Source organism: Zea mays, chromosome 10 (assembly GCF_902167145.1).
Source record: "Zea mays cultivar B73 chromosome 10, Zm-B73-REFERENCE-NAM-5.0, whole genome shotgun sequence".
NCBI classification, from domain to species: domain Eukaryota; kingdom Viridiplantae; phylum Streptophyta; class Magnoliopsida; order Poales; family Poaceae; genus Zea; species Zea mays.
In genome coordinates, this window is record NC_050105.1 from 124,372,841 (window position 1) to 124,395,140 (window position 22,300).

The 22,300-nt window shown below is 43.6% G+C and overlaps 2 protein-coding genes across 5 annotated transcripts; both read right to left on the reverse strand.

Moving 5' to 3' along the window:
- Positions 1-572: 572 nt before the first annotated feature.
- On the reverse strand, positions 573-12,279 carry LOC100500741 (uncharacterized). 4 transcript variants are annotated; one of them, XR_004853072.1, is made up of 21 exons: positions 12,091-12,279; positions 11,798-11,949; positions 11,660-11,709; positions 10,339-10,546; positions 10,143-10,268; positions 9,233-9,331; positions 8,232-8,908; positions 7,891-8,139; positions 7,538-7,666; positions 7,387-7,455; positions 7,179-7,289; positions 6,318-6,425; positions 6,134-6,244; positions 5,976-6,062; positions 2,949-3,009; positions 2,783-2,872; positions 2,607-2,699; positions 2,395-2,478; positions 2,247-2,309; positions 1,454-1,555; positions 573-1,007 (listed from the first exon to the last, which is right to left on the reverse strand). XR_004853072.1 is itself a non-coding variant. In XM_008664056.4 (20 exons), the coding sequence occupies exons 2-19, from the start codon at positions 11,946-11,948 to the stop codon at positions 1,457-1,459; spliced, it is 2,613 nt and encodes an 870-aa protein (XP_008662278.1). In that variant the 5' UTR covers position 11,949; positions 12,091-12,279; the 3' UTR covers positions 573-1,007; positions 1,454-1,456. The 4 variants fall into 4 exon arrangements, 2 of the variants coding, with proteins under 2 accessions (XP_008662278.1, NP_001358354.1); XR_004853071.1 differs by having other exon boundaries at positions 2,783-2,881; XM_008664056.4 differs by lacking the exon at positions 2,949-3,009 and having other exon boundaries at positions 2,783-2,881.
- Positions 12,280-14,306: 2,027 nt separating this feature from the next.
- Positions 14,307-15,212, reverse strand: LOC115208752 (uncharacterized). The gene has a single exon (NM_001371227.1). The coding sequence runs from the start codon at positions 15,063-15,065 to the stop codon at positions 14,412-14,414; it is 654 nt and encodes a 217-aa protein (NP_001358156.1). The 5' UTR covers positions 15,066-15,212; the 3' UTR covers positions 14,307-14,411.
- Positions 15,213-22,300: the final 7,088 nt, after the last annotated feature.

Consider the following 22,300-nt stretch of genomic DNA (forward strand, 5'->3'; position numbering starts at 1 on the left):
TTAATTCACAATTCACATACATGTTCATCAGTTTAACTCATAATTATATTTGCATAGACCAAATTAACATATAGACATAGTTCATTAATCATTAGTTTAATTCATAGGTCATAGACACCTCACATATATATATATAACATGTTCATCAATTATTCTGTAAATGATATACATATAGTTTTGTTTTGCTAGAATATGCTACTCTATCTGAACATCATTTTAGATAATTTGTAACAGCTACTCTATCTGTACGCTAACCGCTCTAAATTATAAAACACTTAACTTTTTTAGATCCATTACTTTCATCGTGTATCAAGATATGATATACATCTAAATGCATAATAAAAACTACATATCTAGAAAAGCTAAAAATTCTTATAATTTAAAATTATAATTTGAAATGAAGTAACTATGTTTACGCTGACTTACGCTAAGTCATATGAAGTTATGTGCAAATCAGGCAGTTTGCACTAGAGATATTAGTGTTAAGCAAACGTTGGGTTAAGAAAAAAGTCTACCCTCTCCAATTCGTCGTCTGGCCAACCAATCAGTGCCTGATGGTTGTTAAGCAAATATCGATCCGAATTGTTTCCGTCGTTCCATAGATGCAAACACCCAGTGGCATTAATCCTGTATCCACATGCTGTGCCCCACTTCCAGACCGGAGCCCATCTACTCCACCGGGCCTTGGCATCTGGAGGAAAGGGCAAACACGATTCCAATCCAACAGCATCGCACGACGCGTACAAAGCGTTTTATCTGAGGATATTCAGTTACTCCGTAGTTATGGCATGTACAGTTCATTCACAAATCTACACCTACATATCCGACAATCGTGATGGTTGTTGCAGTAGCAATACTTCAGAGATACATGAGTCAACGGCAGTCATGTACATTATGATGGACGGATGACCAGGGAAAAGCCGTAGGATTGACCCAACACGGTGGTGGTAATTGTGTGTTCCAGAATTCGTCATCGTGCTTGCAAAAATGATACTTCCAGGCGTGAGCTGCAAGACGATATTCAGTTCAAATTTCAAGACCAGAAAGACACCTATCCTCACATGAATAACCCATATATCATGGCATACTACTGATGGAACAAATTTGGTAGTTTCTGCTGATCAAACTGGAACCGACGCTAACCCAAAATCATGAACTAAACTTGGTGAGAATAGGTAAATTACTGACAAGAAATGTGTTATGAACTCAGAAAGATATCAAGTTATATTATGCTTTTCAAACCGTTGTTATGGTCATCCAACTCCTCTAGTTGAACTTAGTTTGTTTTAAACAATCCAAATTACTTGAAAAATGTAAGGTCCATGTTAAGATTGCCATTCTTCGGAAGTTAATAAATGATAAATGAAACAGTATTGGGTGTGTTCAGTGCTGCATGTCTAGCGTTAGTACTGCTCAATAAATAAAATCTGCCAAGGAGGAAACAAGTTATCACCTTCTAGTCAAAAGCATAAGGGTCGTCAGCATACGGATTCAAGGAACCCTCAGAGAATAATTCACCAATGTTTGCAGGATGTGCACGGGATCTTGTAGGAACCTGCAGAATGCAGCACATCATAACTGTCAGTGTTGCAAAAATACACAATGTATAGGAATGTTCATGTCTTGAATAGTTGCCCCTTAAAAAGTTTCCAATTCAACTCCATTGCAATGCCTGGTTACTTTGGTTCGAATTCGATTGCAATGCATTTACTCCATCAGCTAGGCAATGTAGGAAAACCATTATATAATGTAGCAGTCATGTAATGATGAGTAAAAAAACAAAAATAACAGTATGGAAGGAAGCTCATCAAAATTAAGTCTCCTTTGGAAGTATCATGATTACAGCATCTTGTGAAATCGTTAGTTATGGCGTATGATGTCAACTATGAATGTGCTTTATGACACAAACTTAAATAGAAACAGCAATTATAGGAAATTACAAACAATATACGGGTCACAGATTAGGAAAAAACCGAAGTTCAAAAGGAATTTCTAGATTTGATTAGAACTCAACAATTGTACATAAAGAATTGATCTAACAGAACATAATAAGGTTCACTAAAAAAATACTTTCCTTGGATTCTTTTATTCTCAAACACACAGGAGAACTCCAGGTCAATATATTAAAATAGAACGAACAATCCAGTTACAAGCCGAATCCATGGCATGGGTTAGTTTTTCGTGGATTCCTTTATGTCAGAATGTGAATCAAAAATAAGAAAAGTCACCCTGCAGAACCATCATACCTTTTTTAGTTTTTTAACATCTTTGTCAGTAGTATTATGCAATGGTTTCTGAGAGTTCGGTTCCTGAAAAAATATGACAGAAAACATTCGTGAAAAAGATAGCTAATAAAATGCATAAAAATGTAAAGGATGCAATAAGAGTTCATACACCAAACATGACAGTGCTCCTAGTTTTCCTGCGCTTTGTGATTCTTCCATTTGCTGTCTCAACTTCGTATTCATGGTGGGTTACCTATTTTAACTAAAGAAGTGAGAAACCCGGATAATATAAAATTCACAAATTAATTGCATTCAGAAAAACACAATCTGACCTATGCTAGCTCAAGCTACAAAAAATAAAGAAATTGTTGAAGTAATCACCTTTCTATGTTTAGGAATATCCTGAGACACTTTCTCTACCTTTCTCAACATGTTCGAAATTGGTGATTGTAAAATCCCAGGTAAGTTTACGTCCTGAAACATAACAAAGACTTGATCTCAACTTTCTCAAATGAGTGCATTTGCACAGCGTACCACTGAAAATAATGGCATCTTACCTTCCGATTGGTCTCCGGACTTACCAACTGGACCTCTTGTTCTTTTCTTCCATATGGGTCGCTCCTCCTAATCGACGAAACAGAGTATTCCTGAAAAATCTATGCACTTCGTAAGGACTGAGTAACAGTTACCAGGTATAGAAAGGAGAAGCAACTGATGTCTCACTTAAACAGAAAAAATTCAAGATAGGAATCTGGACCAGCCTTGTGCTTCCAACATGTTGAAACTGCATATGCATTTTATAACAATTTTTTAAAAAAAATCACTTCGCCACAATCTAGATGAAAAATAACCTTGCAATTTAGTTCCTTAACTATCAGAGTATTTCCTTCTAATCAAGATAGATGAACCAAAATATTCTCATCATTGATTCGTCTAAAAAATTAGTGATAACATTTAGAGAGAAATTATGATCAGGATGACAAATATGAAACACAGCTACTAGTCTCAGGAAAATCGAATATACATGCATTGAATTAAGATTTTGTTCAGATATTTGCTAGCAACAAAAGTACATAACTAGGATTACAATCAAATGAAAATCAAAATGTGCCAAAGCAACCCAGTGCAGAACAAAAGAGATTGAAAAGGAGAGGAAGAGAAATTGGAGAAGGCCCCCGCGTCACCCCGCTCGGGCGACTCAAGCGGCTCTAGCCCTAAGCCGCCGCCACCTCGCCTCCCTCCCTCCCCTCTCTGCCTTGCCGCCGCTGGAGCTAGCTGGCGGGTTGCTCGCACGGCTCGCGGTGAAGGTGGCGGCGAGGCGTTTCAGCCGGCGCCTGCTGCTTCCCTTGCCCGCTCGCGTGGCCAGCACGCGTCGGCGGCACTCGCACGTTTGGCCCGCTTAGTGCGCGGCAGCAGAGGCAGGGTGGCGTGGGTCGTGTGGGCTTTGTTCAGCGGTGGCTCATGCGATTCCGGCGGATCTGGGCCCATCGACCTGGACCTGGCCCTCCCTCGCAGATCTGCGCTTGGTGGTGGTGGTCCTTGCAGGTTGGGGTCTGCTTGGGCATTGGGTGGCTGCAAGGTTGGAGAGGCGTTCGTGGCCCGGTGTGATGCGTCGACAGGGCTGCGCGCTGACCGGGATGGCGGTGGTGGGGCCCTTCTATCGTTTGGTGAGATGGAGGCAGCAACCAGTGACCAGGTCAGGCGCAGGTTGGTGGCGACGGCAGCGGTGCGCTCGGTGGCAGCTGGCTTCGCTGGCCGTGGGTGCCAGAGCCGACTGGTGGCAGCCGGATTCAGCTCTAGCGCGCAGAAGTCTGGCGCACACGGCAAGGTGTTTCGTGTGCTTAGTCGAAGGGGGTGGCGACCGACGCAACTTTGCGGCTGATGCGGCAGCCGGCACGTCGTTACCCCTATAGAGGGGTTTGTGCGGGATGCCTGGCAGCGGCAACAGCAGTGGCTGCTTGCTTTAACCCGAGGGTCCGGCGTGGTGCTGGGGGACACCGATGGTGAAAGCCTCAACGAGATGACAGTCGTGGGCGCCGCTTCCCCTGTTGAGGTATCGCATTCCCCAGCACTATCTTCAGTGGGCAAAAGCCCGGTCTATCTCGAACATGCGATGGTGGCATCCCAGATGTCACCCCCTTCCTGAAGGCGTCGCTATTGAAGGTTGTCTCAACCACGACGTCGACTTCGGTTGATGCTTTCGCTTTTCGGTGGCTAGTATGCGGGTGGGGGTATTGCAACGTGAAGTACTAAAGTCGAAACTGCTACATCAGGGGATGTGGCTCGGCAACGATGACATGAGGCGAACCCCCCCCCCCCCTCTTCCTTGTGGACTAGTATTGTTTGGAGGTTGGGCAAATGCCGGGGGCGGGGCGGAGGATCAAGCTCGTTGGTGAAGAATCGGAGCTGCCTCGCGTGGGGTGTTGAGGCTTGGCAACGATGGTGCACCGCAGTCTTCCTCCTCCTGTGCGGGTTTTGGGTGTAGGCGTCATCGAGTTCATTCGGCCATGTGTGGCCCGTCTTGCAGAGTCAGACTGCTCATACCTTGTGTTGAGCTCGGCAACGATGACTCTAGATGGGATTTGTGTGTGAGGTTGTCATTGTCTGGGTTGTTTGTGCGTTGTGTGTAGGTTTCGGACCCGGTTTTCCTTAAAACTAGGTCAATTCCATTCTTCTTAAATGAAACACAGAGCTTCTGCCATTACGTTAAAAAAACAAAAGAGGTTGAAATATTACTTTGTCCATAGTCCATGCAAAAAAAATAAATCAAAGCATATAATGAATACAAAGAAGATGAACTGACAAAAGTGCACAGCAAACCATGCTGCAGTATGTCCATGTAAGATTTAAAACCAGAAATGAAACTAATGGTTATATTTGATTTCTGTTCGAATTAATGATTGATTGCATGGCCAAATTGAAAATAAAATAACATATTCTTTCATTAGTGCCACTGGACCATATGTGCATTCCAAACATGATACTACTTTAACTGTTATAGATGCTTTACACTTGCTTTTCCAAATAACATGAAATAAAACACATCGAAGGGTGTAAAACAGCTATTGCAATCCAATCAGAATAAGGCCCAATTAAATGTGTATGAAATCACAAACCACAAAGGTGTAGAGCCATAGTAGCGTAATACCATTAAGTTAGTTCGTCAATTTGAACCTCTCAGTAGGGGCAGAAAAAAACTCGGTCAATGAGGGAATGACCGCACTCCCGGTATTATACTAAGAGACAAAAACAATGGTCACGGCCGAGAAAATCCCCGAACTTTGGCCTCCCATCACTAACGGACCAGCGCCAACCGTCCACTCTGCAACGAGCCAAACGAAAAGTGGCGCACAAGACATCGTAACCCGAGAGCGGATGGGGCATAGCGAGAAGATTTTTTTAACTAAACCGGAAAATTCGCCCCCGAAAGGAATCGAACCCGGGACTTGGAGGTGCTACTAGGAAACTTTTAACCACTAGGCTACAGGCCCTTTTCGCAGAACACTACGTTAGAATGCAGAACCTATAAAAAATATTTTCTGATTAATCTAGAACCTACAAAAAACTATTTGCACAAGGGATCCATTCTGTGAGACAATTGACCTTACTTAGTGAGAACATATGTGACTACATAATTATGTTCAAAACTTAGCATGTTATGCAATCAATATACTAAAACAAACATTGAATGCATGTGACATGTACATCACTTAGTTATGAACGTATCCAAACTTAGTGAATAGACGGAACCTTCTTAGAGTTCACTTCTTGATCAACTCGTTGACTTTCTCCCATTACTTTCCACTGTAATTGTAACAATGCTCTTTGCTTCTCCTCCTGCACCATAGAATGCTTTAGGTATTTAATAAAGTGACTATCTTCAAAATGACGAAAAAATCAGTTACCACCTTGGACTTCTGAAGCTCCAGTTCCTCCTGCATCCTCTGGCATTCTTCCTCATGATGCATCCTTAGTGATTTTATTTGAACTTCATGCTCTTTTCTGAGCAATGACAACCTCTACATATTTATACAGATTCCATCAGTATGGAAAACTTCCATGACCAAAGCATGTTGCAGAATTTGTTACGACCTCCCTCATTTCATTCTCAGCCTGAGATTGAATGCGCTGCAGTTCTTCTTTGTGATAAGCCCGGAGAGTTGACTCTTTATGCTCATTATCCTGCTGAATTCTCGCCACCTGAAATATCAGCAAACCACCACCACCTTCATGGTCATTTCAGGAGGGGTATACAGTTTTAATCAAACTAGCTACTGTGCAACATTTAATTATATCCTAGTTTTTGACACCATGTACACAACAGTTAAATAAGATTAATATAAATATATATATTAGTATTTCACTAGCTCTGCAATGCAGGTCCATAAGTTATAGCAGTAACAGTTTGGAAGTCTAGAATTTTACAGGAACAAAATTTTAAAATGGTTTATCTGATATCGTGCTGCGGAATATCATATTTAAGCTGCTGCGAAACCAAAGTGCTATTGGAGTCTCAAATTTTGTCAGCAGTATGCTATGAACTGTGTGACAGATGAATATAATGTAAATCACTAAACCCATCTTTAGTGCTTACCATAAAGTACGTAGAAATAATCTTTAAGCTAATTGCTACCTTAGGTTATTTTGGTATGTTTTCTTTTTATCTACATGGCAAGGCCATTAAGAAGCTGCAATTTAAAGAAAGGAACACCAAGGACGTCTGACAAAATTTTGATGTACTAAACCTTTTCAGCAGAGAACCCTTAAAAGAAAGTTTCCATGCAATTCTGTATAAAAGTCCAAGCTATCAGCACCCTAACGCTTTGTCTTACTTTGTTCAACTATTCCAGCACCAACATTTTGCGTCGTTCCACGTCATAGCACATGTGCTAAGTCTTAAGGAAGAGTAAACTTAATTTCTTAAAATGAAGAAACCAAATTCCTTTTACTTACCGTTGTGCCATGTTCCTCCTTAAGGCAAATCAAATACCTCTGAGAATCATGCTTGTTCTGTGATATCTTTTCGTTGCATTTGTTTTCAATTTCCCTTATGAGCTTTTCTGCCTGAATTCCCAAACATTCATAAAAATTATGGCATTAGAATAACTTGAGCATTATAGACATCTTGCACAAATAATTTCTAAAATAGAATTTAACTTACCTTTTCTTTTTCAGCATTAGTAATTTCAATCTTTTCAAGTTCATATTTCTTACGGATTTCATTGATCGCCTGTAAAATTCATTTGCAAAAAAATGTAATTTATTTGCGATCCAGATGTCAAAGTACTCTGCAGCTAATAGAACTATAATACCTGGTCATTTTTGAGAGATAGCTCTTTCAAATGCTTGGATAGCTCTATCTTTTCGCCTTCAAGCATCAAATCATACTGTTTTTTTGCATCACTAAGTTTGCACTCTGTTGCAGAAAGCAATGCTTCGACCTGGGCATTGGATTCAAAAGACTGTTATGGACTTATGTTATGTATAAACCATCACAATTTTTAATGATAGGCCAGGGCATAATGGCAATTCACTAAGAAAAAAGGTGAGCACCGGGTGAGGCCAAGTGGCGTCGCTCTCAACTGGAGTGCTCTACCAAACGAGCTAGCGCTCGTTCCCTAAACCATCACATTATGATATTTAAAAGAACTAAAAAAACACAAACCTGTAATTTCTGTTCCTCCAAAGTCTTCTCTTTTTGTACAGAACAAAGATAGAGTTGCTCCTTCTCATCCAGAACACTACGAAGCTGGTTGATCTGATTCTCAAGTGTATCAACCTGCTGGTCACGCTTAGTTATCTCTCCATGCAGAGATTCAGCATTATTTGATTTCTCTTCCATAATGGACTGCATTTGTCCTAGGAGTTCCTGATTATCTGATTCTAGCTTCAAAATCTTTTGAAGCAACTCTTGCTGCATATACAATACCATGAGTAAAGAAGCTTACATGTGATTAAATGTTTTCAATAACAAATATTTGTAACTGGGACAGATAGTTGACAAACCTTGTGATTTTCAGCAAAGGTAGAATCTTCTAGTAACTTCTGAATTCTCCCTTGTAGTTCTGAAGCTAATTTTTCTAACTGATTTATGTTGGAGGCAGAAACTTCAGCTTCAGACTCTAATCTTCTGATCTTATCTTCAGCCACTTGGCATTCTTCAACATGTTGAACCATAACAATTTCTTGAGTTCTCTGCAACTCTATGAGTCTGGACTTCAGTTCTTCAATTTCAGTTTTGAGAGCATTGTTTTCTGATGTCAAATCTACATACTGGCTTTGAAGATGTTCAAATTTATCCTTAGAAGATCTTGCCATTAGCATTTTCTCCTCTTGGGCCATTTCATAGAATCTTTCAAATGAAGAAATCAGCCTAGACACATGACTTGACATAGAGGCATGTTCTTTATCTAGCTCAGTTACTTTAACCATGAAGCTGCTAAACAATTCATTAAGATCCTTGTTGTCCTGGCATAGTTTTTTAATTTCCAGAATGTGTCCCTTATTCATAAGCTCCAAACTGTTCTTTTCACTTTCACTGCTAGCTAGGTTTCCTTTCAGGCTGATACAAACATCATCTTTTAGCTTCAGTTCTTGCTCCATGCATTGCAAGCGGGAGTCAAGATATATCAAGCGGGATTTATTATCATCAAGTGAACCCTCCAACTGCTTGATGAGCGAATCTGCATATATAAGTTCAGTTATATTATTGAGGTTAGTACTGTTGCATGTTAAGCACACCTCAAAGTGAAAACCACTGGATGAAAAATCGTGTTCCATTTCCTCAAACTCCCACCACAGTTTGGGAATGAAACAAGTGGGGTATTAAAATGAATAGAAAGAAAACAAAGAAGTTGGCAATTTTATGGACTTATTCATCACATTTCTACTTTTCTACTACTTGCCAATTTCCAGGTACTTTGCTACTGTATACTCTTGATGCAATTTAATTATGTCACCAATACCAACTCTGACTCATCATTTGTTACAGAAAATTTAACTTATACCTTTTTCCTTTATCGTAGTATCATTTGAATACAGTTGTCCCTTGTAACTTCGATCCATCTCTTCTTTCTCTTGTTTGATCTGCAACATCTCCTGTCTCCCTGAAATTAACAGAAGAGACATTATTGTCAGTTGTCACCATGGTTATTGAGGCGCTGTGGTAAGGCGCGGCGCCTTACCCCCCTCACAATGCCTAGGCATTTATGGCAGACACCTAGGCGACACCATAAGCACGTTCTAGGCGGCATGGAGGCGTAGTGTAAGCTAGAATTTTAGATACTAGTGCAGCACGTACATCCTTGTTTGTTCCCGATTCTTAAGCCCAGCACATACTAGTACAGCTAAGAGAGCACTACTAATAATTATGTATCATACTAATCAAAGGAAGAACACGAGCAAATATTATACTAATCAAAGAAAGATCATTGTGCTTTGTGTGTACTCCGTATGTGAGTATGTAACTGGACAATATATAAAAAAAAACTGCATACGATGTTTGAGAGGTAGTCCATGAGCATATATGCAGCAGTTCCCGCTCTCTTCCATTATGGCACGGTCGATTTCCACCAAACCCCCACCCCAACGCAGATTCGTGTCTAGCATCCGCGCGGTCTTATAGGGATCCACCCAACACCATTCCACGCCAAGGTGACACCTAACTGTATAAGGCGGACACCATGTGTGCGGAGGTCGACGTTCAGCACCCATAGCACGCCTTGCCGCCTCACATTATTTTGGAAACCCATAGAACATTGCAGATTGTTATTTACTCAGATATTAATGTATCATATAAGGTGTAGGTAGAGGCACGGAACATATGCAAAGTTTATAGTACAAGGTTACTAAGTTGTCAATTATAAAAAGACCTCCATTAACTTGTACTTGTTGTGGAGTATTCAGAGAACGACCAACCTGAAATTATCTTTTGTTCCGCATACTCCAGTTTTGTTGATAAATCACGCAACAAGCAGTTGAATTCATCTAGAGCTTTGGAATTCTTCCCAAGCATCTCCTCAAAAAACTTCTTGTCTTCCTCAGCTGTAAGTGTATTGTTTCACCAATCAGATTTGAACAACAGTTGGGAAAAGTAAATATCACCAAAACTTACCTTGTTCTGTCTGACTAGCTAGCTGCTGAAGAGTTTCAGTCAGTTGATCACACAAGGTCTTTGTTGAGGAGAGTTTCGAATCTAATCCCTGCCAGAGCTTCGAATCTTCAGTCTGCTTCACCTTAAGCTTTGCATTTTCATTCAAAGCTTGTTGAAGTTTTCCCTCTATAATGTTTATCTGTTCTGTTGCTCTTCTCAATTTGACATGCTGAATTCATATAAAACCATATGCATCAGTAATAAGAAATCCTGGCAAAGACCAAAATAGTAGTTGGTGTAGAAAAACAATTATACATGCATACTTCACACAAGAGCCAATTTAACCTGTATCCATAATTGCACCAGAACATTTGCAACATGAAAGGTAAGTGCAGCGATGACACATACTGTGTTACTATGAATTTAACAGCACGATCCGCACCAAACAGATGGTTTCTTATTAAAACACACAATAGATTCCTAAGTGACAATGTCCCATGTTTAGTTAAGGACCAGCACAAAAGAAGAACATACAGAACAAAACAGTGAAAAATGGGAAGGTGGACTTCCCAGATTTTGCAATTGATCAATGTTCAGAGCCCTTTCCCAGGAGAATTACGAATTCAAAGAGTACATGCATCCAGAGACCAGAATAATTATAGTGGTTCTTTTTTGTACACGAATGAGAGTGGCTCTGTCGATGCTGAAAAGGCACAACATCCAATTCCAACGTACCAAAAGTCAAATTACTCAACACAAAGTATATATGTAACTTTCTGGGAAATAAACAAGGGAAACACTGCAAAGAGAAAGTAAAATCACGAGCTTCACACTAGCTATAGAGAGTGCAGGTTTCAACTTCGAACAACAAGGATTTAATGCTTGTGAGCTCTCTATCCTGGCTGATCCTTTTTTATTTCATTTTGGCAACTTGGAATGATTAAATGGTTAGATGATACATGGCTATGGATACACTGCACCACTGCAATCCATCTGTTCAACCTGGACCTAAATTCGCAATTCACAATGCATCACAGATACCAAAGCAGCCTAGACTAGAAGAGTAACTATGTAATCTACCAGGCTACCACCAGGGATGATCAACTGACACGTACCCATAGCATACAAATTTGGAATTTTACACTGATCGACCACTAGACAGTTTGCCAGCTAGTAGCACTATCCAGATAGACACCAAGTCTAAACCATGCTAGGGACAGGACAACCGGGTTACATTTCAGGAATGACTCTAATTTATGCAATTGAATCATGAGAACTATATATTGATCGAGTAAAGTTCCACCGCAAGGCAAAAACGTTGAAAAATGTTGAGAAATCATACCGCCATTTCTAGATCAGTCTTCACTGAAGCCTGCTCCTTGACTAATTTCTCTGCAATCAAACAAAAATTCCAAGAGAAATCAGTGGCATAGATTGATAGCTTGTGAAAGCGAAGTGGAGGCAAAAACGACATTAGAACCTGCTGTGATCTTAAGGTTGGCGAAGCTCCCATACGAAATACCCCCAGTATCCGGGGAGGGCCTGGGGTTCGCGACCTTCATGGCTGTCGAGGTGGATCCAACGAGGGATCGGAACCCCTCGAGGCTCCGAAGCCCCGAGTGCTTTTGCATCCTGTCAACGGTGGCGGACCCAATACAGGGACATGGCACATGGGTGAAATGTTAGTAGGCATCAAATAGCCAAATGGCTTTAAGTTAGGGTTTGGGTGCTCGGTTTCGCACAGCAAGAGGGGGAATAAATGGGTGGGAGTACCTGGTGGGTGCTCGTCGCCGGCGAAGAGATCGACGAAGCCTCGGCACCTGGCGTAGGGCGGCGGTAGCCCACACCCAGTCGTCGCGGAGAGAGCGCGAGCGCGCGAGCACGCGGGTAGTGAATGGGAATGCGGAGAGAGAGAGCAAGCGCGCGTACGCGGGGTGAAGTTGAAATGAGGCGCGCGGCAGCCGAGTCTGGGGTTGTTCGGCCCAGTCGGCACAGTGAAAGCGCACCAGCACCAGCGCGCGGCACCTGGACCGCTATTTTTCACTTTTTTGCAATTTATTATTTTTCGTATGTCTTTCTTTATCTTTTTTATTTATTCTTCTTGATTTCATATTTATTATTTCCATGGGACATTGCTAACGGTTAGTGAAATATTTTGGTTTCAATATTTTTGAAATTTTAAAGTAACAGATAGAAGGGAAAGAGATATAGTCTCTATATAGAGAGAATAAAAGAGTGTAATGTCTATTAGCGCCCTGTTGACGTGCTGTTACTTTGGCCATCTCCAGTTGCAAATGCAGAAATGCTCATGTGATGACCAAGCGCGTTGAGCCGGCACACAGGTGAAAAAACGGATTAATGTTTTTTTAGCAGCAGATATTTTAATAACGCCCCGTTTGGATCACTGGAATTGAATTCCATTCTAATAAGGCTCCGTTTATTTCCTTTCATTTCGAGGAATTGGAATCTTACTAATGGAATAGACTATTTTTGTAGAATATGACATTCCACTACTTTCCAAAGTTATCATATAAGCCTACTTCAAATTCATGAGGTGAGAGATGGAAATGAATTCTATAGATTTACATGCTATTTTTCTGATGTACAACTTATAGCACATTCTTCTACTTGCGCCTCTATAACATAAATGTACTATATAACTATCTCTCTCATATGATTTAGGATAATATACAAATATATTACATATATAAATATATAAACTTAATTAGTTTTGTCTAAATTATAATTATTAAAATGGAATTCAATTCCAACGAAACAAACGGGCCCTAATAGTAATTTTGTCATATATCAATTAAGCGAATTCACTTTTATACAAAATATATTTGTATACTATTATTAGCAAGATGTCCTAGATATTTATGTGCTACATTTTAACTATAGAGGAGTAGAACGAAGAGTGTCATGTAAGTTACAGATTAGAAACAAATTCTAATCATGCATAAAATCATTTCCTATGCTCCACCCTATGAATTTGAGATAGGCTTATATCTAAACTTTGGAAAGTGGTGGAATGCCAAATTCCAAACTAAATAAGTTACTTTATTGAGTGAATTTCAATCCCTTTAAAATGAAGGGATCTAAACGCCCCGTAAGAGAAATTACAAGGACGACATAACCAGTACGCACAGTAATATGGGTATTTGATACTTATAAAAAATAAAACTAATATCAAGGTGAATATAATGTCCACATGAGCAAGCAAAAAGATATGAGTTGAAAAGAAATTTGACCATTTTTTATATAGGTCATTCGTCCTGAAGGTAGTATTATGTGTAATCAGTCTTGCTTTTAGCATCATTTTTATAGATTCATTGCAAGATATGGTTGATGTTGTGACTTGGTCAGTCACTCTATCATTGGATTGGACGGTCGAGTGGGATGCCACCTCGATAGGAGAGGATCAGGAGGAGTAGTGGGCCAGGTCTTGCCATGAACCCCTTTATCGACGTTAATTATCATCCGCTGCAACGTTAAGAACAAATGTTATCTTTTATCAAAACCCTAATTTATGTAATAATTCAAGTACTTTAAATTGTGGTTTCATGTTTATTGCATTTTATCCGAGTTTCACCATCGCGTGAGCTAATGGTACTCGATCCTTGGTAAGTGGCTCTATCGAACTAGATCCGATGAATTGGCAGATTATTCCGATTTAAGTGTGTCGCTGCCTTAAAAGTGTGACTTGGGCACTTAAGCTGGAATAATCTGGTTGGTTCCGCCACAGCTCGGAGCGTTAGGCTTGTGTCATGTTGGCTTGAATGATTTCATATGGTCCTTTTGTGGTGTAAACGGTCCATTGGTGAACGAGAGGCGGGAGAGAAATAAACCTACGTGGTTCCTATGTGACGTACAACGTACGCACGACTTTCGAAGCTGGTGCTTTATAATGGCACGACGTTTGAAGTTTGTGCTTTATAATGGTAGAGATATAGTTAAACAGGGTGACGACGTGACACAATCAATTATCTCAATTCTCAAAATTGGAGCAGAAGTTAAGGTGCTGACATGGGAGTGTGTGAAGTTGTTATTTTTGCTGTGAGAATTGAATTGACAATTGAGGTAGCCTAGTGCTGCTAGCCGAACGTTGCTGCGAGGAACATGTCCTCCTCGCTCCCAACCCAGCCGCACTGGCCACATCGCTCGCCAGCACGGCAGCACTCGGCCATGGCGCCGCCGGCGCCGGGCGCCCTCTCCGCCACTTGATGATCAGCGGCAACGGCGTGGACAGCCTCGACCTCGACCAGCAGCCTAGGCGCCTTGCGCCCACGCAGCTCGCGGCCCACCGGCGAGAGCGTGAGCCACCTCTCCGCCGGCTGAGACGACGCCGCCGACGCCACGTCGGCCCACGGGAGCTCGGCCCGCGCCAGCACCCGCGACGGCCTCGCCCGCGCTCCAGTCCCCAGCGACAGCAACGCCGCCAGGCCGGACGCGGACGGCCGCGGCCGCCGCCAGCGCAGCTCGAACGCGATCGGCGGCGCGGGCCCGGCCGCGCCGCCGCCCCAGCGCTCGAAGCGCGCGAGCTCGCCCCAGCGCAGGGCCCCGCCGCAGGGGGCCTCGCGCGTGTCCACGCGCAGCCGCCGCCGCCCGTCCCCGCCGCCGGCCGGCACGTAGTACCTCAGGAAGAGACCGCCGCCACCGCGCTCCAGCTGCTCCTGCTCTAGGCCTTCCACCCCGACGACCCTGACGTTGAGCTCGAGGCTCGGCGGCTGCACCCTCGGTCCAGACATTGACGCGCTCGCGCGGTCGCGCTTTGCGCTGCTTGCCTGCAGCTAGCAAGTTAGCAGGAACGCGGCAGTACTGGTCGTCGTCGTCGGTCCGACTCAGCCGCTGTGGACTGCGCTTCGTACGTGTTGGCGCTGGGCTGAGCAGGCTGAGCTCATGTGTAAGTAGTGCCATGCGCAGGCTGATCAGATATATAGGCCGACGACGACGCCGGTGCTTTTGCGCTCGTGGAAACGGCCGTCGCTTTCCCGAGAGGGACCGGCCGTTCGATCGAACCAGACGAGTCCGAGTGTGATGTGATTCGTCAACTTGCTAGTGGGGGTTGGCTCTGATCACCGCGTGAACCCTTGGGCGTACGTGTCAAGGGTGGTTTGGCTGGCCATAGAGGAGAGGAGGCACGCACAAGATCGAGTGACGGACGGGGGCCGAGCAGATGAGGACGGGGAAATTGGGAAAGCCCACCCGCTGCTCACGTCTGCATGCATGCATGGGATTCGGATAACAAGATGAGGACGGGCAGGTGCTTGCTGTAGTACACCTCGGATCCACCGTTGCTCACGTACGCGTGCCTATTTTACTAGCCCGCCGCCGGGTCAATTAATTAGATGCAGGCATGCAGCATGCCCGCTTCCCCCCCCCCCCCCCCCCCCCCCCCCCCCGCTCTAGCAGTCTAGCCTGTAGAGGTATTGTTAAACGTGTTCTACCGGTGATTCGTGGTCATCAGAGAACTCCGGCAGTGTGTCATGGGGGCGAGCGTTCTATATCTAGTGCTCGGTTGACCCGAATCCACTACCTGCAGTGGCTGTGGCTGGAGAACATGGTGGGGGGTGCCTACGCACGCTCACCCTCGAATGGGACGTCGACAGGTTCAATTAGGAGCAACACCTCATTTGGCTACATGTTCCTAGCATTGCATTATTGCAGCACTGGTCGGCTCCTTACTACTCCACTGGGGGGGCACATCTGATGAATGACGATCAACCACACTCCCAATCATACATGCCAGGTGGCAGCGTCTTGCTTCGCCATGTTGCGTCGTTGACCACGCAAAAGATGGTCAAGTGTTGAAAAATTAGACAAATTTCAGTTTAAATTCCGAATATAAATCATGACCAAATCAGAAGAACTGAAATAACAAGTTAAATCAGATGATGCGTACTGATTAGACTTACTGATAGATGGTGAAAGGGAATTAGGCTTACACCTAGTTCCTATATAATTTTGGTGGTTGAATTGCCCAACACAAATCTTTGGACTAACTAGTTTGTTCTAGTGTATAAGTTATACAGGTGCAAAAGGTTCACACTTAGCCAATAAAAAGACCAAGTATTGAGTTCAACAAAAGAGCAAAGTAGTAACCGAAGGCTCCTCTGGTCTGGCGCACCGGACTGTCCGGTGTGCCACCGGACAGTGTCCGGTGCACCAGAGGACTCCAACTCCAACTCGTCACCTTCGGGAAAATTCAGAGTCAGCGCGCTATAATTCACCGGACTGTCCGGTGCACACCGGACAGTGCCCGGTGCTCCAACGGGACGCGGCTCTAGAACTCGCCAGCCTCGGGATTTCGCGAAGGATGCTCCGCTATAATTCACCGGACATGTCCGGTGTGCACCGGACTGTCCGGTGCATCCTCGGAGCAACGGCTCCTTCGCGCCAACGGCTACCTGCAACGCATTAAATGCGCGCGCAGTGCGCGCAGAAGGCAGGCGCGCCCATACCGGCGCACCGGACACTGCACAGTTCATGTCCGGTGCGCCACCGGACATCGAGGCGGGCCCAGAAATCAGAACTCCAACGGTCAGATTCCAACGGCACTGGTGACGTGGCTGGGGCACCGGACATGTCCGGTGTGCACCGGACTGTCCGGTGCGCCATCAAACAGACAGCCTCCACCAACGGTCAAGTTTGGTGGTTGGGGCTATAAATACCTCAACCACCCCATCATTCATTGCATCCAAGTTTTCCACTTCTCAACTACTTACAAGAGCTCTAGCATTCAATTCTAGACACACCAAAGAGATCAAATCCTCTCCAAACTCCACACAACGCCCTAGTGATTAGAGAGAGAGATTTGCTTGTGTTCTTTCGAGCTCTTGCGCTTGGATTGCTTTCTTCTTTCTTGATTCTTTCATTGCGATCAAACTCACTTGTAATTGAGACAAGAGACACCAAACTTGTGGTGGTCCTTGTGGGAACTTTGTGTTCCAAGTGATTGAGAAGAGTAAGCTCACTCGGTCCGAGGGACCGTTTGAGAGAGGGAAGGGTTGAAAGAGACCCGGCCTTTGTGGCCTCCTCAACGGGGAGTAGGTTTGCGAGAACCGAACCTCGGTAAAACAAATCCGCGTGTCACACTCTTCATTTGCTTGCGATTTGTTTTGCACCCTCTCTCGCGGACTCTATTATATTTCTAACGCTAACCCGGCTTGTAGTTGTGATTATTTTGAGAATTTCAGTTTCGCCCTATTCACCCCCCCCCCCCTCTAAGCGACTTTCAATTGGTATCAAAGCCCGGTGCTTCATTAGAGCCTAACCGCTCGAAGTGATGTCGGGAGATCACGCCAAGAAGGAGATGGAGACCGGCGAAAAGCCCACTACAAGCCACGGGAGCACTTCATCGGAAGAGTCCCGCACCAAGAGGAAGGAGAAGAAGAAGAGCTCCTCCAACAAAGGGAAGGAGAAGAAATCTTCTTCTCACCACAAAGAGAAGAAGGAGAGATCTTCCTCTCACAAGCCTCATCGGAGTGGGGACAAGCACAAGAGAATGAGGAAAGTGGTCTACTACGAGACCGACACTTCATCAACATCGACCTCCGGCTCCGATGCGCCCTCCGTAACTTCTAAACACCAAGAGCGTAAGAAGTTTAGTAAGATCCCCTTACACTATCCTCGTACATCTAGACATACTCCATTACTTTCCGTTCCATTAGGCAAACCACCAACATTTGACGGTGAAGATTATGCTAGGTGGAGTGATTTAATGAAATTTCATCTAACCTCACTCCACAAAAGTATATGGAATGTTGTTGAGTTTGGAGCACAGGTACCATCCGTAGGGGATGAGGATTATGATGAGGACGAGGTGGCCCAAATCGAGCACTTCAACTCCCAAGCCACAACCATACTCTTGGCCTCTCTAAATAGAGAGGAATACAACAAAGTGCAAGGGTTGAAGAATGCAAAGGAAATTTGGGACCTCCTCAAGACCGCGCACGAGGGTGATGAACTAACAAAGATCACCAAGCGGGAAACGATCGAGGGGGAGCTCGGTCGCTTTCGACTTCGCCAAGGGGAAGAGCCACAAGACATGTACAACCGGCTCAAGACTTTGGTGAACCAAGTGCGCAACCTCGGGAGCAAGAAGTGGGATGACCACGAGGTGGTTAAGGTTATTCTTAGATCACTCATTTTCCTTAACCCCACTCAAGTTCAATTAATTCGTGGTAATCCTAGATATACTCAAATGACCCCGAGGAAGTTATCGGGAATTTTGTGAGCTTTGAATGTATGATCAAGGGCTCCAAGAAGATCAACGAGCTTGATGAACCCTCCACGTCCGAAGCACAACCGGTGGCATTTAAGGCGACGGAGGAGAAGAAGGAGGAGTCTACACCGAGTAGACAACCAATTGACGCCTCCAAGCTCGACAATGAGGAGATGACTTTAATCATCAAAAGCTTTCGCCAAATCCTCAAGCAACGGAAGGGGAAGGATTACAAATCTCGTTCCAAGAAGGTTTGCTACAAGTGTGGTAAGCCCGGTCACTTTATCGCTAAATGTCCATTATCAAGTGACAGTGACAGGGATAACGACAAGAAAGGAAAGAGGAAAGAAAAGAAGAGGTACCACAAGAAGAGGGGCGGCGATGCCCACGTGTGCCGCGAGTGGGACTCCGACGAGAGCTCCACCGACTCCTCCTCCGACGAGGACGCCGCCAACATCGCCGTCACCAAGGGACTCCTCTTCCCCAACATCGGCCACAAGTGCCTCATGGCAAAGGACGACAAAAGGAAGAAGGTAAAATCAAGATCCTCCACTAAATATGAAACCTCTAGTGATGAGGATGATGCTAGCAATGAGGAGGATAACTTGCGCGTTATTTTTGCCAACCTTAACATGGAACAAAAGGAAAAACTAAATGAGCTAATTAGTGCCATCCATGAAAAGGATGACCTCTTGGACTCCCAAGAGGACTTCCTAATCAAGGAAAATAAAAAGCATGTTAAGGTTAAAAATGCTTATGCTCTAGAGGTAGAAAAATGTAACAAATTCTCTAGTGAGCTAAGCACATGCCATGACACTATTGATAACTTTAGAAATGAAAATGCTAGATTAATTGCTAAGGTTGATACTTCAATTCCCGATCTTAGAAATGATAATGATGATTTGCTTGCTAAGATTAAGGAATTGAATGATTCTCTTGCTAGCCTTAGAGTAGAAAATGAAAATTTGATTGCTAAGGCTAAAGATTTTGATGTTTGCAATACTACTATTTCCGACCTTAGAACTAAGAATGATATGTTGCATGCTAAGGTTGTAGAATTAAAATCTTGCAAACCCTCTACATCTACCGTTGAGCACACTTCTATTTGCACTAGATGTAGAGATGTTGATATCAATGCTATTCATGATCACATGGCTTTAATTAAACAACAAAATGATCATATAGCAATATTAGATGCTAAAATTGCCGAGCATAACTTAGAAAATGAAAATTTTAAATTTGCTAGAAGTATGCTCTATAATGGGAGACGCCCTGACATCAAGGATGGCATTGGCTTCCAAAGGGGAGACAATGCCAAACTTAATGCCCCTCCTAAGAACTTATCTAACTTTGTTAAGGGCAAGGCTCCCATGCCTCAAGATAATGAGGGTTACATTTTATACCCTGTCGGTTATCCTGAGAGCAAAATTAGGAAAATTCATTCTAGGAAGTCTCACTATGGCCCTAATCATGCTTTTATGTATAAGGGTGAGACATCTAGCTCTAGGCAACCAACCTGTGCCAAGTTGCCTAGAAAGAAGACTCCTAGTGCATCAAGTGAACATAGAATTTCATTCAAGACTTTTGATGCATCTTATATTTTGACTAACAAATCCGGCAAGATCGTTGCCAAGTTTGTTGGGGGCAAACACAAGGGGTCAAAGACTTGTGTTTGGGTACCCAAAGTTCTTGTGTCTAATGCCAAAGGACCCAAAACCATTTGGGTACCTAAAGTCAAGAACTAAACTTGTTTTGTAGGTTTATGCATCCGGGGGCTCAAGTTGGATACTCGACAGCGGGTGCACAAACCACATGACAGGGGAGAAAAAGATGTTCTCCTCATATGAGAAAAACCAAGATCCCCAACGAGCTATCACATTCGGGGATGGAAATCAAGGTTTGGTCAAAGGATTGGGTAAAATTGCTATATCACCTGATCATACTATTTCCAATGTTTTTCTTGTAGATTCTCTAGATTACAATTTGCTTTCCGTATCCCAATTATGTCAAATGGGCTACAACTGTCTATTTACTGATGTAGGTGTTACTGTCTTTAGAAGAAGTGATGATTCAATAACATTCAAGGGAGTGGTAGAGGGTCAGCTATACTTGGTAGATTTTGATAGAACTGAACTCGACACTTGCTTGGTTGCTAAGACTAACTTGGGTTGGCTCTGGCACCGTCGACTAGCCCATGTTGGAATGAAGAATCTTCATAAGCTTCTAAAGGGAGAGCACATTTTAGGACTAACAAATGTTCATTTTGAGAAAGACAGGATTTGTAGCGCATGCCAAGCCGGGAAGCAAGTTGGCACCCATCATCCACACAAGAACATCATGACGACCGACAGGCCGCTTGAGCTACTCCACATGGATCTATTCGGCCCGATTGCTTACATAAGCATCGGCGGGAGTAAGTATTATCTTGTAATAGTGGATGATTATTCTCGCTTCACTTGGGTATTCTTTTTACAGGAAAAATCTCAAACCCAAGAGACCTTAAAAGGATTCTTGAGACGGGCTCAAAATGAGTTCGGCTTAAGGATCAAGAAAATAAGAAGCGACAACGGGACGGAGTTCAAGAACTCTCAAATCGAAGGCTTTCTTGAGGAGGAGGGCATCAAGCATGAGTTCTCTTCTCCCTACACCCCACAACAAAATGGTGTAGTGGAGAGGAAGAATCGAACTCTATTGGACATGGCAAGGACCATGCTTGATGAGTACAAGACTTCGGATCGGTTTTGGGCCGAGGCAGCCAACACCGCCTGCTACGCCATCAACCGGTTATATCTTCACCGAATCCTCAAGAAAACATCCTATGAACTCCTAACCGGTAAAAAGCCCAACATTTCATATTTTAGAGTTTTTGGTAGCAAATGCTTTATTCTTGTCAAAAGAGGTAGAAAATCTAAATTTGCTCCTAAAACTGTAGAAGGCTTTTTACTTGGTTATGACTCAAACACAAGGGCATATAGGGTCTTTAACAAGTCCACTGGACTAGTTGAAGTCTCATGTGACGTTGTGTTTGATGAAACTAACGGCTCTCAAGTAGAACAAGTTGATCTTGATGAGATAGGTATTGAAGAGGCTCCGTGTATCGCGCTAAGGAACATGTCCATTGGGGATGTGTGTCCTAAAGAATCCGAAGAGCCTCCAAATGCACATGATCAACCATCCTCCTCCACTCAAGCATCTCCACCAACTCAAAATGAGGATGAAGCTCTAGTTGATGAAGTAGGAGATCAAGCAAATGAGCCACCTCAAGATGACGGCAATGATCAAGGGGGAGATGCAAATGATCAAGACAAGGAGGATGAAGAGCAAAGGCCGCCACACCCAAGAGTCCATCAAGCAATACAACGAGATCACCCTGTCGACACCATCCTCGGCGACATTCATAAGGGGGTAACCACTCGATCTCGTGTTGCACATTTCTGTGAGCATTACTCTTTTGTTTCCTCTATTGAGCCACACAGGGTAGAGGAAGCACTTCAAGATTCGGATTGGGTGATGGCGATGCAAGAAGAGCTCAACAACTTCACGAGGAACGAGGTATGGCATTTAGTTCCACGTCCTAACCAAAATGTTGTAGGAACCAAGTGGGTCTTCCGCAACAAACAAGAGGAGCATGGTGTGGTGACAAGGAACAAAGCTCGACTCGTGGCCAAGGGGTACTCACAAGTCGAAGGTTTGGATTTCGGTGAAACCTATGCACCCGTAGCTAGGCTTGAGTCAATTCGCATATTATTGGCCTATGCT